The 17,561-nt window shown below is 38.4% G+C and overlaps 1 protein-coding gene across 1 annotated transcript in view; it reads right to left on the bottom strand.

Annotated features, from left to right (window-relative positions):
* The window catches only part of Tlk1 (tousled like kinase 1), a 107,800-nt gene that overhangs the window by 61,389 nt on the left and 28,850 nt on the right, over positions 1–17,561 (bottom strand). The window contains exon 2 of the mRNA XM_021639229.2: positions 11,829–11,947. Coding sequence (XP_021494904.1) covers positions 11,829–11,947 — 119 coding nt within the window. The remainder of the gene's footprint in view (positions 1–11,828; positions 11,948–17,561) is intronic.

Here is a 17,561-nt window from a genome sequence, read left to right as displayed (position 1 = left end):
TAATTCCCAGCATCCACACAGTAATTCAGAACCATCTGTAACTCCAATTCCGAAGGATCTGGCTCATTCTTCTGGTCCTTGCAGGAACCAGGCATGCAAGCGATGAACAGACATACATGCAGGCAAAATATCCAAACAGTATTAAAAACAAAAATGTTTAAAGGTGTGTAGTGACTGAGGACGACACTGGCACTGATCTCTCCACAAACATACACACCTGAACTCACATTTGTAAACACACACAAATTTCTGAATGCAGAGACTAGAAAAAAAAGATAGGAAATGCCTCAGTTTTGGAATAAACCTAAAAACCAGCAGCAGAGGAAGGGAACCCTGGGGGAAAAGCCATGCTGAACCACCTTATTGTTCAGGCCACCTGAGTTCTCAAAAAGCAAACAAAGTGAATCAATCATATAAGGTTACTACAAGGTGCAATAAGGGCCCAAATTAACAAAAATACCCACAAAATAGGTGAAAACCCACTATTTCAAAGTGAAACAACAGCATTACAAAAATGGTTTAAGAAGGAAGAACACTACAATCTGTTCTTTAAACATGAAAAAGTGACAGAACTCAGGGAAGGTTCAAAAATATTATCAGTAAGGAACATGCAATCACCACAGTATATGGTGCTTTAAGAAAGCCCTAAGGTCACAAGGATGTTTTGAAATCACACGGAATACAATAAAAAGGACTTCTATTTATTAGGTTTATTTGCTTCGCCTGTGTGTGTGTGTGGCAGTGATATGTAAAGGTCAAGGACTCTCTGCCTACCCCGAGGGTACCAGGGATTGAATGTAGGTTGTTGGGCTTGGCAACAAGTACTTTTACCCACAGAGCCAACTCATGGACCAAATAAAAAGACCGAGAGAAAACAACTAGGGAAGCACTGGCAATTTAACAGAGAGAAAGGAAAGTACTTAAAAGACTAGTAAAAGGAGAAAATAATAAAAATTATAATTTAAGGGGTATTTCCTGACAATATTTTAATTTATAGTCGATTAGGAAGACATAACACATACCTATGAATATCAACTCAGAAGAATGCCAAGTTTTCCAAAGGTTTTATGTGTTTTATGCCAGAAGAAAACACTGAAGAAAAGCAATTATGAGTACATTCTATATCCAGTGAAGGTGATTTTGCTTGTTTTTGTTTTTTGAGACAAGGTTTTTCTGTGTAACCTTGGCTGTCTGGGAACTCACTCTGTAGACCAGGCTGGCCTGGAGCTCAGAGATCTGCCACCTCTGCCTCTGGGACTAAAGGCGTGCACCACCACCACCATCACCACCACCACCACCATCACCACCACCATTGCAAGTGAGTTTTAAGACACTGAATACAATCAGGAACTACCTGCTCAGACAACCACAATGAAAAACTGACCCTCTGAGCACTGAGGGGAAGCAATAGAGTATGATTTGTTTACTGATAAAGAATACATACATAAACAATTGTGGGATATTGTGTTTGTACCATCTGCACTGTCCTAAAGAGCAACAGATTCTCAGCAGACTATAGATACAGATTCAAATGAAAATAATACTGTCCTGAATTTGGACATAAGAACTGCCCCAGAGCAACTACAAGTTGGATCAAAAGCTGTAACTTCATTGGTTAGAAAAAATGATTTCTGGACACAACAGAGGCTATGAAGGAAGGAGAACTATGTAGAAAATAAAGAACCACAAAGATAAAATTAAAAATTTTGCATGTAAATTGCACCCATGCCTCTAGTTAGTACCTGATCTGTATGATGGAGGAAAAGGAGGAAGGGAAGGATGACCACAATGATTATGATGATGACTGTGATGAAAATGACGATGAACCAACCTTTTCTAAAACTGGAAAGCATGAATTTTAAGTTAGAAAGAAGGGCTGAAGAGACGGCTCAGTGGCATGCACGGCTCTTGCGGAAGATCTGAGTTTAGTTCCCAGCACACATGTTGGGGTAACTAACAACCTCCTGTAACTCCAGGTCCAGAGGAGCCAATGCCATCTTTTGGCCTCTATAAGAATCCACACAACATGCATAATTAAAAACAAGTTTATTTTTTAAAGCAAATAAACCTTTAAAATGGAAGGCTGCTTCTGCTGAACCAAGCAAGCTCAAGGTTCATGTTATGAAGACTAAGTGCTAGAGATAAATACAACATCCTGAAATGCTTCAGAGAAGCAATTCATTCACAAGGATCAGAAATCAGAATTGTACCAGAGTAATAAGCAATAACATGGAAAGCTAAAAGACAATAGAACAATGCTTCAAATTTGAGAAATTTCCAACCTAGAATTCTATTCCCAGATAATGACAAAAAAAAAAAAAAAAATCACAGGAGGAAAATAAGCACAGTCTGAAAACATTCCCCATGTCCCTTTCCAAAGGAAGTAAGTGGAAAATATGCCCTACCAAAACAAAGACATACCCCAAGACTAAGATGTCGGATATAGGGAGCAGGAGCTCAAACACAAAGCAAACAGAAACAAATACTCAGGGTTAGAAGAGAGAGTCTAGGAAAACACATCCCAGGAACAGAGCAAATAGCCTAAGAAAAAATGAATGAAATACTTCAGGGGAGAGACTTACAGAACAAGGGGAAAGAAGGGAAAAATAATTAGTATTTTTAAATGATGCCTGCACCTCTCTGCTGAGAAGTACATGGATTACACTAACCCAATAAATAACTGTTAGCTGTGGAGAAAACAAAAGCTTTACAAAGAAAATACAGTAATGGAGCCAACAGGTTCAGCTAGGAATAGTTGAAAAATATATGCACTGAAACAGCAATTTAACCATAAATTAAAGTACTAATACTAACAAAATTAGATGAGGTCGGGCTGCGTATTTATTTCTGTAAGGGAGCAGACTGGGTGATTTAAGAGTTAAGTCCTTGCCTTCGACAACACAAAGTCAGTCTGTAATGGCTCTGTTGCTGGACTGATTGTTTGGGTAACTTCCACAATGGTGTTAGTAGCACAAGGGGCTTGACCTGCCACACTCCTCCGCATCTAACAGTACAACTCCCCTAGCTCAGCGCTGCCCTTAACTGCGACCTTGGTAAGTCACGCAGCCTGGCCGCCTCGAATTCACAAGCCAGGTTACCATGCCGCGGCGTCTTTACCTTTACATTCTCATACACATTTTGCAAGTTTATTCATTTTTACCTTCCCTCAGATACTGCAATTTTTAACCAACATTGCACTGATCTACAGGAAAAGTTACGAAGAAGTGACATCATTATCAGGTGGAGTCTTCCCACTCATAAGAACTACAGCCCTCATTCACTCGGCCACCTTTTCTCTGCACTTTGTAGCCCTTGGTGAAACTGTCAAGTTTCTCTTGTCAGATTTATTCTGAAGTACCTTATAATTTTCATGTTCTTGTACAGAATATCTTTTAAAATTTTACTTTTCATTTGTTGATCTGTAAAAATATTGCTAATTTTGGAAAGACATACACGTGACATGACCCGCGTATCCTCATCTGTCACTTCTTTGGGATTTTCTTCTGCAGCAGAGTATAGCCTTTATGGCGGTAACATGACTGAGCTGAGTCATGCAACCAAGTAGGCTGTGTAAGCAAACACACTGAGTCATTCCCTATGTACTAGGAGGACTAGTTTTGAGTCGCTATTGATTTCAGCGGCTCCGTCACCACTATGTTGATTATAATGGAAAATTATACTGCCTTCGCCTCTCAGATGCTTGGATTACAGATGTGGCCATAGCATTTGGTTCTAGATATTCCTATTTAAGGTCAATTATTTAAATGTTAAGAATCTTAGCACAGATTCCTTGGGTAGTAAAACTAACAATTTCTTCCTAAGTATTCTTAACTTTACCTTCTGCACCCAAACTAATATGCATTTTTTTTTCTGTATATTCAACAGTGCCCTGTGCCAGGAAGTAGTTTACTTAATACTTTTGTTCTTTGGTTTTAAAAATTAGATTGCAGCTATCTTTAAAACATTTTATTAAACAACCATATATTCTGCTACTCAACAGAAGCAACCTGTAAGTTCTCTATACAGAATATTTGAAACAGTATGACAGTCTAAGTGCATTATTGTTCCACAACTAATCAAGGGAAAATAATTCTGTTACACTGTAAAAAGAATATTTTCCCAACTCCAATGTAACTCCTTTCTGCAAGGAACCTTTTTAAAGTTACTTACATATTTAATTTTGACTTAATGTTATTAACAAAGTTATGGGCACAAAGCAGTATCTCCATACAGGCCAGTGCAGGGGAGTTACTTCCAATTCCTGATCACCTGTTGTGGCTCCTTTCTCACAGTTCCATACAAAGTACAAATCAGATGCTACAAATCAGAGTCAGCCTTCCTGCACGAGAGGATATCAGAACCTACGACTCCTTTCCTTCCCAGCTTACCATTACTCACTCTCCCTCTTTTCTTCCTTTTAGTAATTCTTCTTTGAGATCAATTCTTGTTTCCACATAGCACAGAGAACATGCAATACTTGTTCCTCTGCATCTGGCTTATTTCACCTAACAATGTCCTCTAGTTCTGCCAGTTTTGGCACAAATGGCAAATGTTTATCTTTTTGGATGCCTACTTATTTTTATTTTTGTGTGTATGTGTGTGCCAGCTTGTCATATGTGCACCCAAGTGTACAAAAGAACGCATCACATTCTCTGAAACCAGAGTTACAGGAAGCTGTGGGACACATGTAGATGCTGGCAGCCCACCTGGGCCCTCCGAAAAAGCAGCCACTGCTCACTGAGCCATCGCAGTCCTGGCATTTACTTTCATTTTACATGGATGAGTATTTGCTGAATGTATGACTTTGAACATGTGTGCAGTCCCCACAGAGTCCAGAAGATGGTGTTAGATCTTTTTGGACTAGAGTTACACATGATTGTGAACTGCCATGTGAGTGCTAGGAATTGAATTGGGGTCCTCTGGAAGAGTATGTAAGGTTGTTAACCACTGAGCCATCTCTCCAGCCCTGGGATTTCATTTTATCATTGAAAAAAGTTCTTGTGTGTGTGTGTGTGTGTATTATTCAATCAATGCATATCTTAGTTGATTTACTACAGTAGTTATTAGTGTTATAATAAACATCAGCATTCAGATATCTCTGGTATACTGACTTCATTTCCTTTGGGTATATTCTAGAAGCAAGACAGCTAGTCCATCCTACAGACTTAGTTTTTCTGAAGATGGTTCTCCATAATGACCATCCTAATTTACATTCTCACAGGCAGGGACTAAGAATTTCTTTTTGTTCCCATCACTGCCAGCATGTTATTTCCACTTTTCTGGCTATAGCCATTCTGATTAGGGTGAAATGATATCCCATCACAGTTCTGATTTGCATTTCCATGACAGCTACTGATGTGTAATTCTGTAATGCTTTCAGTGGTAATCCTGTCAAGACTTTGAAGAATGCTTAAACTAGAAGACAATTTTTAAACTGAGACCACTAAAACTAAATTTTAAAAATTAGCTTCCTCATTTAAATGCCTCCACATTTTAAGTCCACATGTGAGTACCAAGAAAGATCAACTTCCAAAGCTGTCTTCTGGCCTCCCCACATACACACCACACCACACCACACCACACCACACCACACCACACCACACCACACCACACCACACCACACCACACCACACCACACCACACCACAGCACAGCACAGGAAAGAAAGGAAGGAAGGAAGGAAGGAAGGAAGGAAGGAAGGAAGGAAGGAAGGAAGGAAGGAAGGAAGGAAGGAAAATTACTTATTAAGTCCTTATGTAGACAGTAAGCATAAATTAGGCCATAGAAATATTAAAAAGGACCATCATCCTATTCCACAAAGTTCTACTGGTCTGATCTGCTAGAAACTAGGGATTATCAAACCATAACCTACCACCTATTTTAACAAAGTTTCACTGTAATATAATCAGTCACACACAGTGAATGACATTTTGTCTCTGTCTCTTTGACTGCAACAATGACAAAGTAAAGCATTCATGGCAGAATTCATATTTACTACTTGGCCCTGTACGGAAAGTTATCCAAATTCCACTACTGCTATACAGACCATATGAAAATTCGGGGGGAGGGGGAATGCATATGCGCCCACGCCCCCGCTCACGTAAGTGTAAGAACTGAATGCAATGCTGTACCTCACCAACAGATGCCCCCATCAACCATGCTAATCCAATATAAACATTTCTTGCTTCCCTAAAAAGCACTGTCTCAATTTTTTAGTTCAAAACTTAAATCTTATGACATAAAACACAATTAACACTTCCTATCTTCGTACTCAGCCTCCACTCTGATTTGGGGTCAAACAAGCATCAAAGGTTGTTTTGTTTTATGCTGCCTTCTATTTTTGGTAGGCCTATAAATTAACCTAAGTACACAGACATTCTAAAGAAGATCCTTCTTATATATATTTCTGACCCATACCTATAGTTAAAAGAGAAAATGCAAAAGCCGTGTGATAACTCTTCCTCCTAGAACAGAGGTTCTCAACTTTCCTAACACTGTGACCCGTTAACATACAGTTCTTCATGTTGTGGTGACCCCAACCATAAAATTATTTTCATTGTTAGTTCATAACTCTAATTTTGCTACTATTACAAATCATAATGTAAAGATTTTTGGAGATAGAGGTTTACCCAAGGGGCGAACCATAGGATTGAGAACTGCTGCCCTAGAGCTTGAGATCTTAGAACGATGTAAGCACAGGGTGGAGGTGAAGGGGTTACTTCAGGGGCTGGGACCCTGGAAGGACACCACAATCAGAAAAGCTTTTGGACCAAGGTGACCAGAGTTGCCCTGCCTTCTGTCCAAGACTCATCTTCTCAGCCTCGGAACAATTCTGTGAATTGTCCCACAGTCTACCAAACCTCTTCCCCTCAAGACAGCTAAAACTACCTTCTTTTTTTGTAAATAAAATCCAATGATTGGTATAAAATGTAAATACTTCAAAATGGCTTAGCAAAAAATTTGAAGTAGACTAAAAAGAAAATGAAATCACCAATTCATCAAGATGACCTGTCCATCTTAGCCAGGTGTTCTGACTAGCATTAACTTGTAAAATGTACTGGGCTTCAGTTCCTATCTGCAGTTTCAATAGGCACTGTCATTTTTCTGTTCTTAGCTCTGCGAGCTACCAAATTATTCATCTATTATTGCGCTAGTCCTGTTAGTTTTCAATTAATTTTAAATAGTAAATGTAGAAGCTTAGATTTCAGTCTGCGCCTATAAATGTAAGAAAAAATCTGCTGAAATGCTCCCATTTCCTTAGATGTCTTCAGTTCATTGACATACTACTTTAAAATATCTTTCAGTTGCTGGGCATAGTGGTATACACCTTTAACCCCAGCACCTGGGAGGCAAAGGCAAGCAATCTAAGAGTTTAAGGTCAGCCTGGTCTACAAAACTAGTTCAAGGACAGCCTATAAAGGAAAAAACTCTGTCTCAAAACAACAACAATAAAATAAGAAAGGAAGAAAAAAAAAATCCATCAACTATGCTAATGGATTTAGTTAGAACATTTCATATTTTAACAGAATTTTTGAAATGTAGGTTTAATTTACAAAATATTCTAACAACTCTATTAACTCCCATGAACTAGATAGATGATTAATGTGTAAAACCAAATAGGCCTACATAACCAAGTTACTCACTACGCCTGCTCTTCTCTGGCTTATTAGAATGACTAAAATATCTGAGGCAGGTATATAATTCTGTCTGCAGACTAAGAACACTAAATGAAACATTACACATAACAAACACTTTTTTTGTTTGTTTGTTTGTTTGTTTGTTTAGGGACAGGGTTTCTCTGCGTAGCCCTGGCTGACTTGGAGCTCACTCTGTAGACCAGGCTGGCTTCAAACTCACAGAGATCCACCTGCCTCTGCCTTCCATGTGCTGAGAATAAAGGTGTGCACCACCATCACCTGGCCATAATGAATAATTTAAAATATATACTGAGAATGCTGGGCAGACAGTTTAAATGTAGACAGCTTGCCTAGCATGTGTTAGACCCTGACTTCCCTATACACACATATTAAATAGATAACTTTGGTTTTTATTCTTATCTGATACCATCAGCTTACAGGTAAAGAATATTATTAGTAAACCAAATACTAGCTCTATTTCACTTCCAGAAACCTTGCTAGCTCTGGCTACCGGTAAGAGAATAATAAAGAATAAGCTTAGAAGGCTGCATGATCCTGTGCTAAGTCCAGGTACTATTCAAATACTTTTGGAATCAATTCAAGTCTTAAAACAAATCTTCTCGGGATGGGCGTACAGCTCAGTGGCAGAGTGCTCGTCTAGCATGTATGACGCCGTCACTTTAATGTCCACCACAAGGAAAGAAAAACTCAAAACAAACTACTTTAAATAAACTTAATCTCCATCATTCCCAAAACCAGATTAGAACCAGGCATACCATTTTTACTTCTATTTTTTAAGTCAAATGTTTTTAAATTTTATTTTAGATGTAGGTATGTTTTGCCTGCATGTATGACTGTGCATCACTTGCATGCCTGCCCACAGGAAACAGAAGAGGGCATCAGAGCCCCTAGGACTAGAGCTATAGACTGTTATGAGCCTCCATGTGTGCTGTGCTAGGAATCAAACGCAGATACTCTGGAGGCAGACAGTAACCACTTAACCACTCAGCCATCTCCAGCCCTGTTTCGAATGAGACAGGGTTTCTCTTTGTAGCCTTGGCTGTCCTGGACTGCTTTATAGACCAGGCTGGCCTGGAAGTCACAAGAGACCTGCCTGCCTCTGCCTCCCCAAGTACCACCACACCTGGCCTGCTTTGAACTCAAGTTATTTCATCCCCTAAACTAAGATACACAAGTCTTTGTCCTCAACATTTTATTAGTCTAGTAGAAAATAAACAATTAAAATGTCACATAATAAAGTAAGCTCAGATACAGCACATTTGTGATTAGGCAATCAGGCAGTCAGAGGAACACTCAGGACACTGCCTCATCTAAGACAGTGCCGAGTCTGATATCAGAACTGGTCATGGCCATGTGGAACAAGGTCAACTGCATGTTAAAAAAAAAAAAAAAAGACAGGAAAAACCTGCTGAAGACATCAGTTTGTTAGACTAGATAAAAGTATAAGTGTGATGAAAAACGGAGAGGAGAAGCATAAAATTGGTCCACAAGATAAGGCAGGAATCAAAACTCAAAAACTACGTGAAACCATTTACGTTTCTGAGAAATTCGGCACGCAATCAGATGTGCCTTTCAGAAAACCCAGCAAGCTAGGAAAATGACATCCTAAGTGCACACACATTCCAAATTCTCTCTCCCTATGGGAATAACTCAACAGTAAAATAAAACAGCAGCTGTACTCTAAGACATAGTTCATGCTGCTACTCTTTCTTAAGAGAGGGTCTGTGGGGTAGATGTAGTAGCTGTCATGTTTAATCAAGCAGGAGAACACTGGGCCATCAGTGACTCAACCACACTGACGAGGAAATAGGAACTGAACTTTTTCTTTTGGCTAAACCTATGGTGATGGATGTCAATCCCAGGGCCTCTTGGAACATCTGACAAGTGGCATGAGTTGCTCTTCTGCCTACAGTATCATGTACATGGGAACACTGAGTAACTCTAAGCTTATTGTTGTTGGTAAAACTAGCAGAGCTAATAAGTATGTTCAACCAGGTTACAGGACACAAGAGCCATGCACAAAATTCAACTGTACTTTTTATTCAACAGCAATAAACACCTGAAAAATAAAGTGAAGAGGATAATTCCATTAAAAGAGAAACAAAACAAAACTGAATACCTTTAATAAATACTACTGTGAAAAAGAAGGAGAAAATCAGAAATTTAAACAAATGCAAGTGGTATACACACACACACACACACACACACCAAAAGCCACAAAACATCATTAAAAGAAAACAAGATACCTAAACAATGTAAGGACATTTATGCCATAGACTAGATAACTTACTAAGACTGCAATACTTAAACTAACCTAAATATTCATCTGTAATTCCTACCAAAACTTCACTTTTAAAATGTACCACAAAAATACACTGAAGTGTGGTTGAGGAAAAAAGCATAGATCAGCAGAGAACTAAGTTGTCAACAAGGAGAAGTTATACGGTATTGCTTTATACACCAACCAGAATGCTATACTAAGAGAGATAATAACCAAGTACTGACAAGGATAGAGAAACCATACTCCTTGTACACTGCTGATGAGGATTTAAAAAACAGCTGGAAAACAGTACGGTAGTTTCTCAAAATAACAAACATGAAATTACCATGAGAAGAATAAAAGATGATTTAACACACACACATCAGAATAGGTAATGCAGCTTTGAATAGACCCAGGGACGGAAATCACAGCAGTCTCAACAGATGTGGAAAAGTTCTTTGGACAAAGTTCAACATCCTTTCATGAACAATGCTGAAACTAACAGCAAAGGGGGTCATACTGCAACATTGTAACGGCTGATTCTAAGACATTACACTAATACGGAAAAAACGGAGTCTTTCCTCTAAAATCAGTAACAAGACAGGTTTCCACCACTGCACTTATTCAATATGGTAGTTGAATTATTAGCCAATTATAAAACAAGAGCAAGAAACAAAGAAGTCCTGAGTCGGCAAGGAACTTACTCAAATCACTCCTTTTAGAGATAACAGGTCCGACTCCAAAGCCTCCAGAAAGCTCTTACTTTTGATAGACTTTTAGCAAAGTATCAGGACATATGTCCTACATACAAACCAGTAGCTTTTTAATATATCAACAACAAACACTAAGAAGGAAATCAAGAACACAGTAAAATTCATGATGAGATAACATGGTGTAAAAATTTTAAACATGTGTATATGCTGATAGGTAGATAAATGATAGATAGACAGACCTAACCAAGGAGGTGAAAGAAATCCACAATGAAAACATTAAAGAAAAACTGGTGACAATACAAAACAGAGCTCAAGGACTAGCATAATAGTGTGAAAATGCTATGTTACCAAAACATAATCTATATATTCCTCATAATCCTCCATCAAAAGACAAGCACATTCTTCACAGAAAGAGGAAAAAAAATCCTACAACTCATTTGAAAATATGACATCAGGTAGCCAAAGACACTCTAAGCAGGAAAGAAGGGGAAAAGAAAAAAAAAAGGCTGGAGGTATCACAATATCCAATTTCAAATTATACTACAGACCTGTTAACAGATGCAATATGCTACTGAGACTAACATGCACAGATCAATGAAACAGAACACAGAAGCCCACACAGGTACAGCCATGTGATTTTCAACAAAGGTGCTAAAAATGTATGTTGGAGAGAAAGAATGTATATTCAAATTTAATGAGGAAACATGATTCCTCCCTCTCTATGCAAAAATCAATTCAAAACGGAGTGAAGAATTTCATGTAAGACCTCACATTAGAAACTGCTTCAGCAGAGTATAGGCAAGGACATTTTGCTCAAAAAATAACAGCAAGATTTACTGAACACAACTGCATTACTATAGAAATCTTCTGCACAGCAAATAAAAAGAAATCAAGTTTCTAAATACTAATTTTTCTTCTACGCATTATAAAAACCTTAAAGAGTAATGTTTCTCATTAGCATATATATGCTAATATAATATATATATATAGCTCCTGCACAAAAGATGTTTTATATTGGGGGGGTGCACACATTATGGTGGCCAATGGACAAGATGTAAGACTTGGGTTTTCTCCTTCCAACATGAGAGTCCTGGGGCTTGAACTCTGGTGGTCAAGACAGCTCAACAGCCCTATTAAATATGTTCTTGACCACTTAACACAAAGAAAAGACTTTAAATGAGATTAAAATTTTACTTACTTTCGCACCAACACTGCAACTCCCTGTACTCCCCGTGCTCCCAGTTGCAACTCCAGTAAATCTCGCTTCCAATAATTCCTGCCTTCTTGGATCCAGACTGTGAAGCTCATCCATTGCACCTATTAAGACAAAAGCAACACATACACATGTGTATATGCACCTGCACACACACACATTACACAAAGTGAGTTTACAATATAAAATTTACAAACGAACGCAATAAACAGATTAAGGAACTATGACTTAGCCAGGCGTGGTGGTGCATGCCTTTGATCCCAGCACTCAGAAAGACAGAGGCAGGAAGATTGCTCAGAGTTAAAGGCCAGCCTGGTCTACAAAGTAAGTCCAGGACAGTCAAAGCTACACAGAGAAACCCTGTCTTAAAATACACACACGCAAACTATAATTTTTAAAAGGTGCACCCCATTTAATAAAACATCTTATAATAGATTTATAGTTTTGACCACAGACCACAATACACCCAATTCAGTACACAGGCACATTACATAAAGATGTTCCATGAAACGATGGCCTACTGTAGCAGAGTAATAAGATCCTATCTAAGCCAGGTATGGCACATACATACAAACCTAACATTAAGGAGGCTAAGGCAGAAAGGTCATGAGTTCAAGGCTAGCCTAGGCTACACAGAGAGCTCAAGGTAGCATGGGGTCATATACGTCATCTCAAAAACTGAAGAATCCCTTACAATGCCAATTCTAGTCTAATAAGAGGTGGGAAGGACACAATATTAGTTGTGAGTCAGAAGTGAACTACAAAGGGAGCATTTGCCTAGCATACTTGAGCCTTAGATCCAATCCTTAGTACTTTGAAAAAAGGAAGAAATTTATGTTATAATATGTATTACAATTAAAACATTTTAATTTTTAAAAACTAATGAATTGGACATTATCAAACTTTTAAAGGTCTGTTAGTATAAAAGACATTTCAGATGAAAAGAGAAGTAGAAGACTAGGAGAAAATGTTTCTAAAGCATCTGCATTTTCCATACTCTCCTTTGCTCTAATACCTGTTTGCTAATGCACCAGCACTTAGGAAGACAACAGGCTCGCCTTAGTTCAGGACCAGCCAGGGAGTAACTAGCTACTTTATTTCCCACTGTTTTTGCGTATGTGTAGGTTCTTCTAGGACCTAAACCTTACCATAAGTTAATATGCACAAGGGGAGGGAGTCATTAAACCAAAACAGGCACCCCATGCTGCCTCGCTTCCTTAGTTTCTAACCCTTTCAAAGACTTTTTAAAGATGGAATATATGGGAGTGCCCCAGCACAGATTCTGGCACAGAACAGGTGTTTTACGAGTGCACTGGCAGTGCCTGAAAATCCACCTACAACACCAGAGACTTGTTAGCTCACATGAAACCGGCTCTGCTAAGAGTGGTCCCTCTGCAGTCCAGACCTTGCATTTTAATAAGGCCCTGTGAGCACTCTATATCTGAGAAGCTACACTGTCACCCAAAGATTTGCAACATTTTTTCATTTAAAGAGAGAAATCCTCTAAGTATTTCAATTTCTGTAGGCCAACAGGCAAAATCATATACACATTTACATAACAAGAGAAAAGGTTTCCACAAGCTTCATGGACAAAACTCAAATACCCATTGGAAAATACTCATCTGCTGATAAGAATGGACTCTCTGGGGAAACAGATTACACCACTTACTAGGGTCTCCTATTCCCAAGATTTCTTGCGAACATTCACCCATAAATACTGATCTGAAATGAGTTTCTATGTATTTATCTTTTTTTTTTTTTAAAGAAATTAAGCTTCTAACATAAAAATCACTGTTTGCCAGGCATGGTGGCACACCCATTTAATCCCAGCACTCTGGAGGCAGAGTCAGGTGAGTTTGAGACCAGCCTAATCTACAAAGAGAGTGCAGGACATCCAGGACTGTTAAGAAACCCTGTCTCGAAAAACAAAACTTTGTTGTAATAAACTCATAAATAAAAATATGATCCAGCTAGATTAATGTTCACTCACCCAGGCCCTAGCTATACTAGTAATAAGCTTCTATGGTTAGAATGGCCACTCTGAAGCCCACGAGCTTCACTTAGGATTTTATGTTTTCACTATCAATCACATTCTTAGATCTTATTTGTTTTCACTTTCTGCGTACATGTACCTGAGTGTATGCGTGTGCACCACATGCATGAAGGTGCCCATGGAGGCCACAAGGCTCTCAAGAGGGCTGAAACTATACCCAGTAGATCTGTGCAGGACTGAACATCTGCCTTCTTTGATGGCACTCAGAGTGTATCAAAGTGCAACACACGTCACTAAATGTGCACTGTTTTATCTATCTTAGGTAGATATACCTACTTGGTTGGTTGGTTTATTTGAGACAGGGTTTCTCTGTGTAGCCTTAGCTGTCTGGAACTCACTCTGTAGACTAGGCTGGCCTTGAACTCACCTGCCTCTGCCTCCTGAGCGTAGGATTAAAGGCGTGTGCCACCATGTCTGGCATGTATGCATTATTTTATCATCTAATTTAATGTTATTTTCATTTAAAATAACATTCAATTAAATCTGAAGAAAAAACAACTTTCAAAAGTAAACCATATTTGATAATAGTAACTGACCATCTTTGACCATAAAAACTTCAATTTCAGCCTTTAAACAACTGTAAAAACAAACAAAATACTTTACCATCACCAAGCCAGTCAGGATACTTGGCTTTTGCTCTTCACAAGCATTTGTGGAAACAACGCTAGTTTAACTCCATGATAGTGAATGGCATTCACTATAGTGAGTCACATTTTCTGCAAAGGACTTGCTGATGCTTAACACACTGAGCAACCATAGGCTTTGAACATCTGACAGTTTTTATCAGTTTTGTGAATCTGCAGAAATTTTTCTGTTCCGTGCATACTTAACACTATCCACTGTAGCACAGCTTGGTAAGTTGCACTTCCTTTGTTGCCTATGTGTTCCCTCAACTTTGAAAACACTTGTCTCTAAGTGCTCCACAAAGAACATTCACAAGGTTAATTGTTCTGCAACTTTAAACTTGAGTTCTCTAGCAAATACCTGAGAAGCATCAATAACACCTGCCAGCCCCTGGAGAGCCAGGAGCCACTATAAACTGAGCTTTTTCATTGACTACCAAAGCCACCCCAGAGGTCCTTACACGTAAAAATCAATTATTCTTGCCAAAAAGCTAAGAGTTTTAAACAAGTCTCTGGACATACCGTTTTTGACTTCCGTGATCCAAGAATTTAATTAACTCAACATCAGTAAATGACTCTGCTCAGCTAGCAAATGAGTCCATTGGAAACTTGTTTTAATGGTAACTTCACTTTTTTTTTTCCATTTTTATTTTTAGGAGGAAATGATGATGCCATGATAGGATACTTCATTTCAAAATTTCCAATTATAAACCCAGAAGCTGGGAATGCTGCAGTATGTTTACTCTGGTGATGCCAACATATATTATTCTATCCCAATTTTACTGTTACTGCATAATAAGGAAAATGTAAGGGTGTAGTTCCATGGTAGAGTACATATTTAACGTGTACAACACTTGGGCTTTAGTTCCAGAACATATGTGCTAACAGGGATCTGTGTGTACACGCAAACACACACATCACTCAACATCCATTTTCTCTTGTTTTGATGGACATGAACTAGTAATAAAGAAAACAAATAACAGACCAACAACAGCCATAGCACTCAGCATGCTGTCACACTATAACTATATCACTAAAATTTACAATCTAAGAGCAATATAAAGTTATGAGAATTACAATGTATGGTCTCTGTCACAACTACTCATCTTTGCCACTGTAACACAAAAAGAAACAGTCATAAATTTTGGGAAGATTTAACACTATCTGTAGACAACGAAACTGAAGTTTCAGTACTGTCCTTCTTTTGATCCTTTAAAGCATATTTAAAATACAGAAATACAGAGTTTGCTGACAACTATCTGAGAGCACATTTCAAAGACTTCAATCTAATCCAAGCTGTCAATAACACTCAAGTGTTCAGTATTCAATTACAAGGGTAAAAACGTTGAAAGAAAAAGTAACAATGCCACAATTCATTAAGTTATTTCCCATATAGTAAGTGTTTATACTTTGTAAAAAATTATAGAACATACTAAAGACATTAACTTGTTTGTTTTTGCTTGTTTTCGAGATAGGTTTTCTCCGTATAGCCTTGGCTGTCCTAGACTCACTTTGTAGATCAAGCTGGCCTAGAACCCAGACATGCCTGCCTCTTCCTTCCTGAGGGATGGGATTAAAGGCGTGCACCACCACGCCCGGCTGCCATTAATAGTTCTTAAGGAATAGCCTAGTAGTACCTGCTAGTAATCTACAATTCTAGAGATCAAGGCAAGAGGATCCCAAGTTCAAAGCCAGCCTGAGCTACCCGGCAAGACCCTGTCTGAAAAAAGGCACCACCAACAAAAAGAACATTCTCTAGCTATGCTATGCGGCATACCATCATTTTTACTAGCCTATTTCTCAGATTTATAGTTGGAAACTCCAAATTGTAAAAACAGCAAGAGCTGAGACTACCCAAAAGAGAGATCAACAGCATTATACAGAATCAAAACAGACTCCGAGAACAGAAGTGAAGCACATAACTTGACCTGCCGAGCACTGCGCTGTGCCCCTCTCTCCTCTCTGCCTGTGTCTTTCACCCCATGATCACCAGCTATCGCGAAGCATGGCGTCCCAGAATGGCATTGAAGGTATACCACGGAGGGTGCACTATGGTCAAGCAGCATAACTTACAATAATACCACTTTCAACGCGTGATTTTTTTGTTACCTAGTCTTCAACAGTCAAAATAAAATCAAAATATTTAGAAAGCATGTCTTTGACATATTACCGTCACTTTAAAACTTCAAACTTCCTGAAGTCCAAAAACTAGTAATTCATTCCAGATTGTTAACTTTCTGATTTTTCTGATTGTTAGATCTGAAAACTTTCAGATTATTAAGATCAGCCTGATATGATCATTTATACTTAAGTTTTTCTTCTATCAATGTTTTTCACATAATGCCTGATAAGGCTGAGGACATTTAATAAAAAGGAAAACCAGAATAAAAATAAGAAATCAGTTTAATAAAATATTGCATTTAAGTTATCTCCTTTTGCTCATCTTAATGCACTTCAAAGTATAGAAACAAGAATGAAGTAACAATTTTTTTTAATACTTCAGGGTTAATTCTGACTAGTGTCTTAAAACATTTGCCAGGGTCTAACCAGAGAAGTGTGGTTCTCATCTGTCCAAAAGAAATACATAATAAATAAGCCCTTCTCTTTGTAACAGGCATCAGATCATTATAGAAAGCCATAACTGATCCCTCTACAACATACTCCCTTGCCTAAGACTTGGCGAACATTCTGGAAAAGGGGGATTGAAAAGATTGTTAGAGCCAGATCAGACAGTTTATTGAGAGCTGTATCTCCTAGAAATGTCACATTTTATACAAGCAAAGTCTGTTTGTTCACTTAATTCTGTTCTAGTAAACTATCTCTGAGCCATATATACCTACCCCCTACCTACGCACACACGCACAGAGGGAGAAAGAGACGGAGAAAGAGAGAGGGAGGGAGGGAGGGAAAGAGAGATTACACACACATAAAGCAAGAATTTAACCAAATGATAAAGTCTTAACAGCCACTGAATCTATTGTTTATGTTCAATTATATAAGCCCATAGTGAGAAGACAGTCTCCTCTAGACGCACTCTGAGTA

Source organism: Meriones unguiculatus, chromosome 8 (genome assembly GCF_030254825.1).
Source record: "Meriones unguiculatus strain TT.TT164.6M chromosome 8, Bangor_MerUng_6.1, whole genome shotgun sequence".
Lineage (NCBI taxonomy): Eukaryota > Metazoa > Chordata > Mammalia > Rodentia > Muridae > Meriones > Meriones unguiculatus.
The sequence above is the reverse complement of the archived record's forward strand: the minus strand, read 5'-3'. Positions and strand labels throughout refer to the sequence as shown.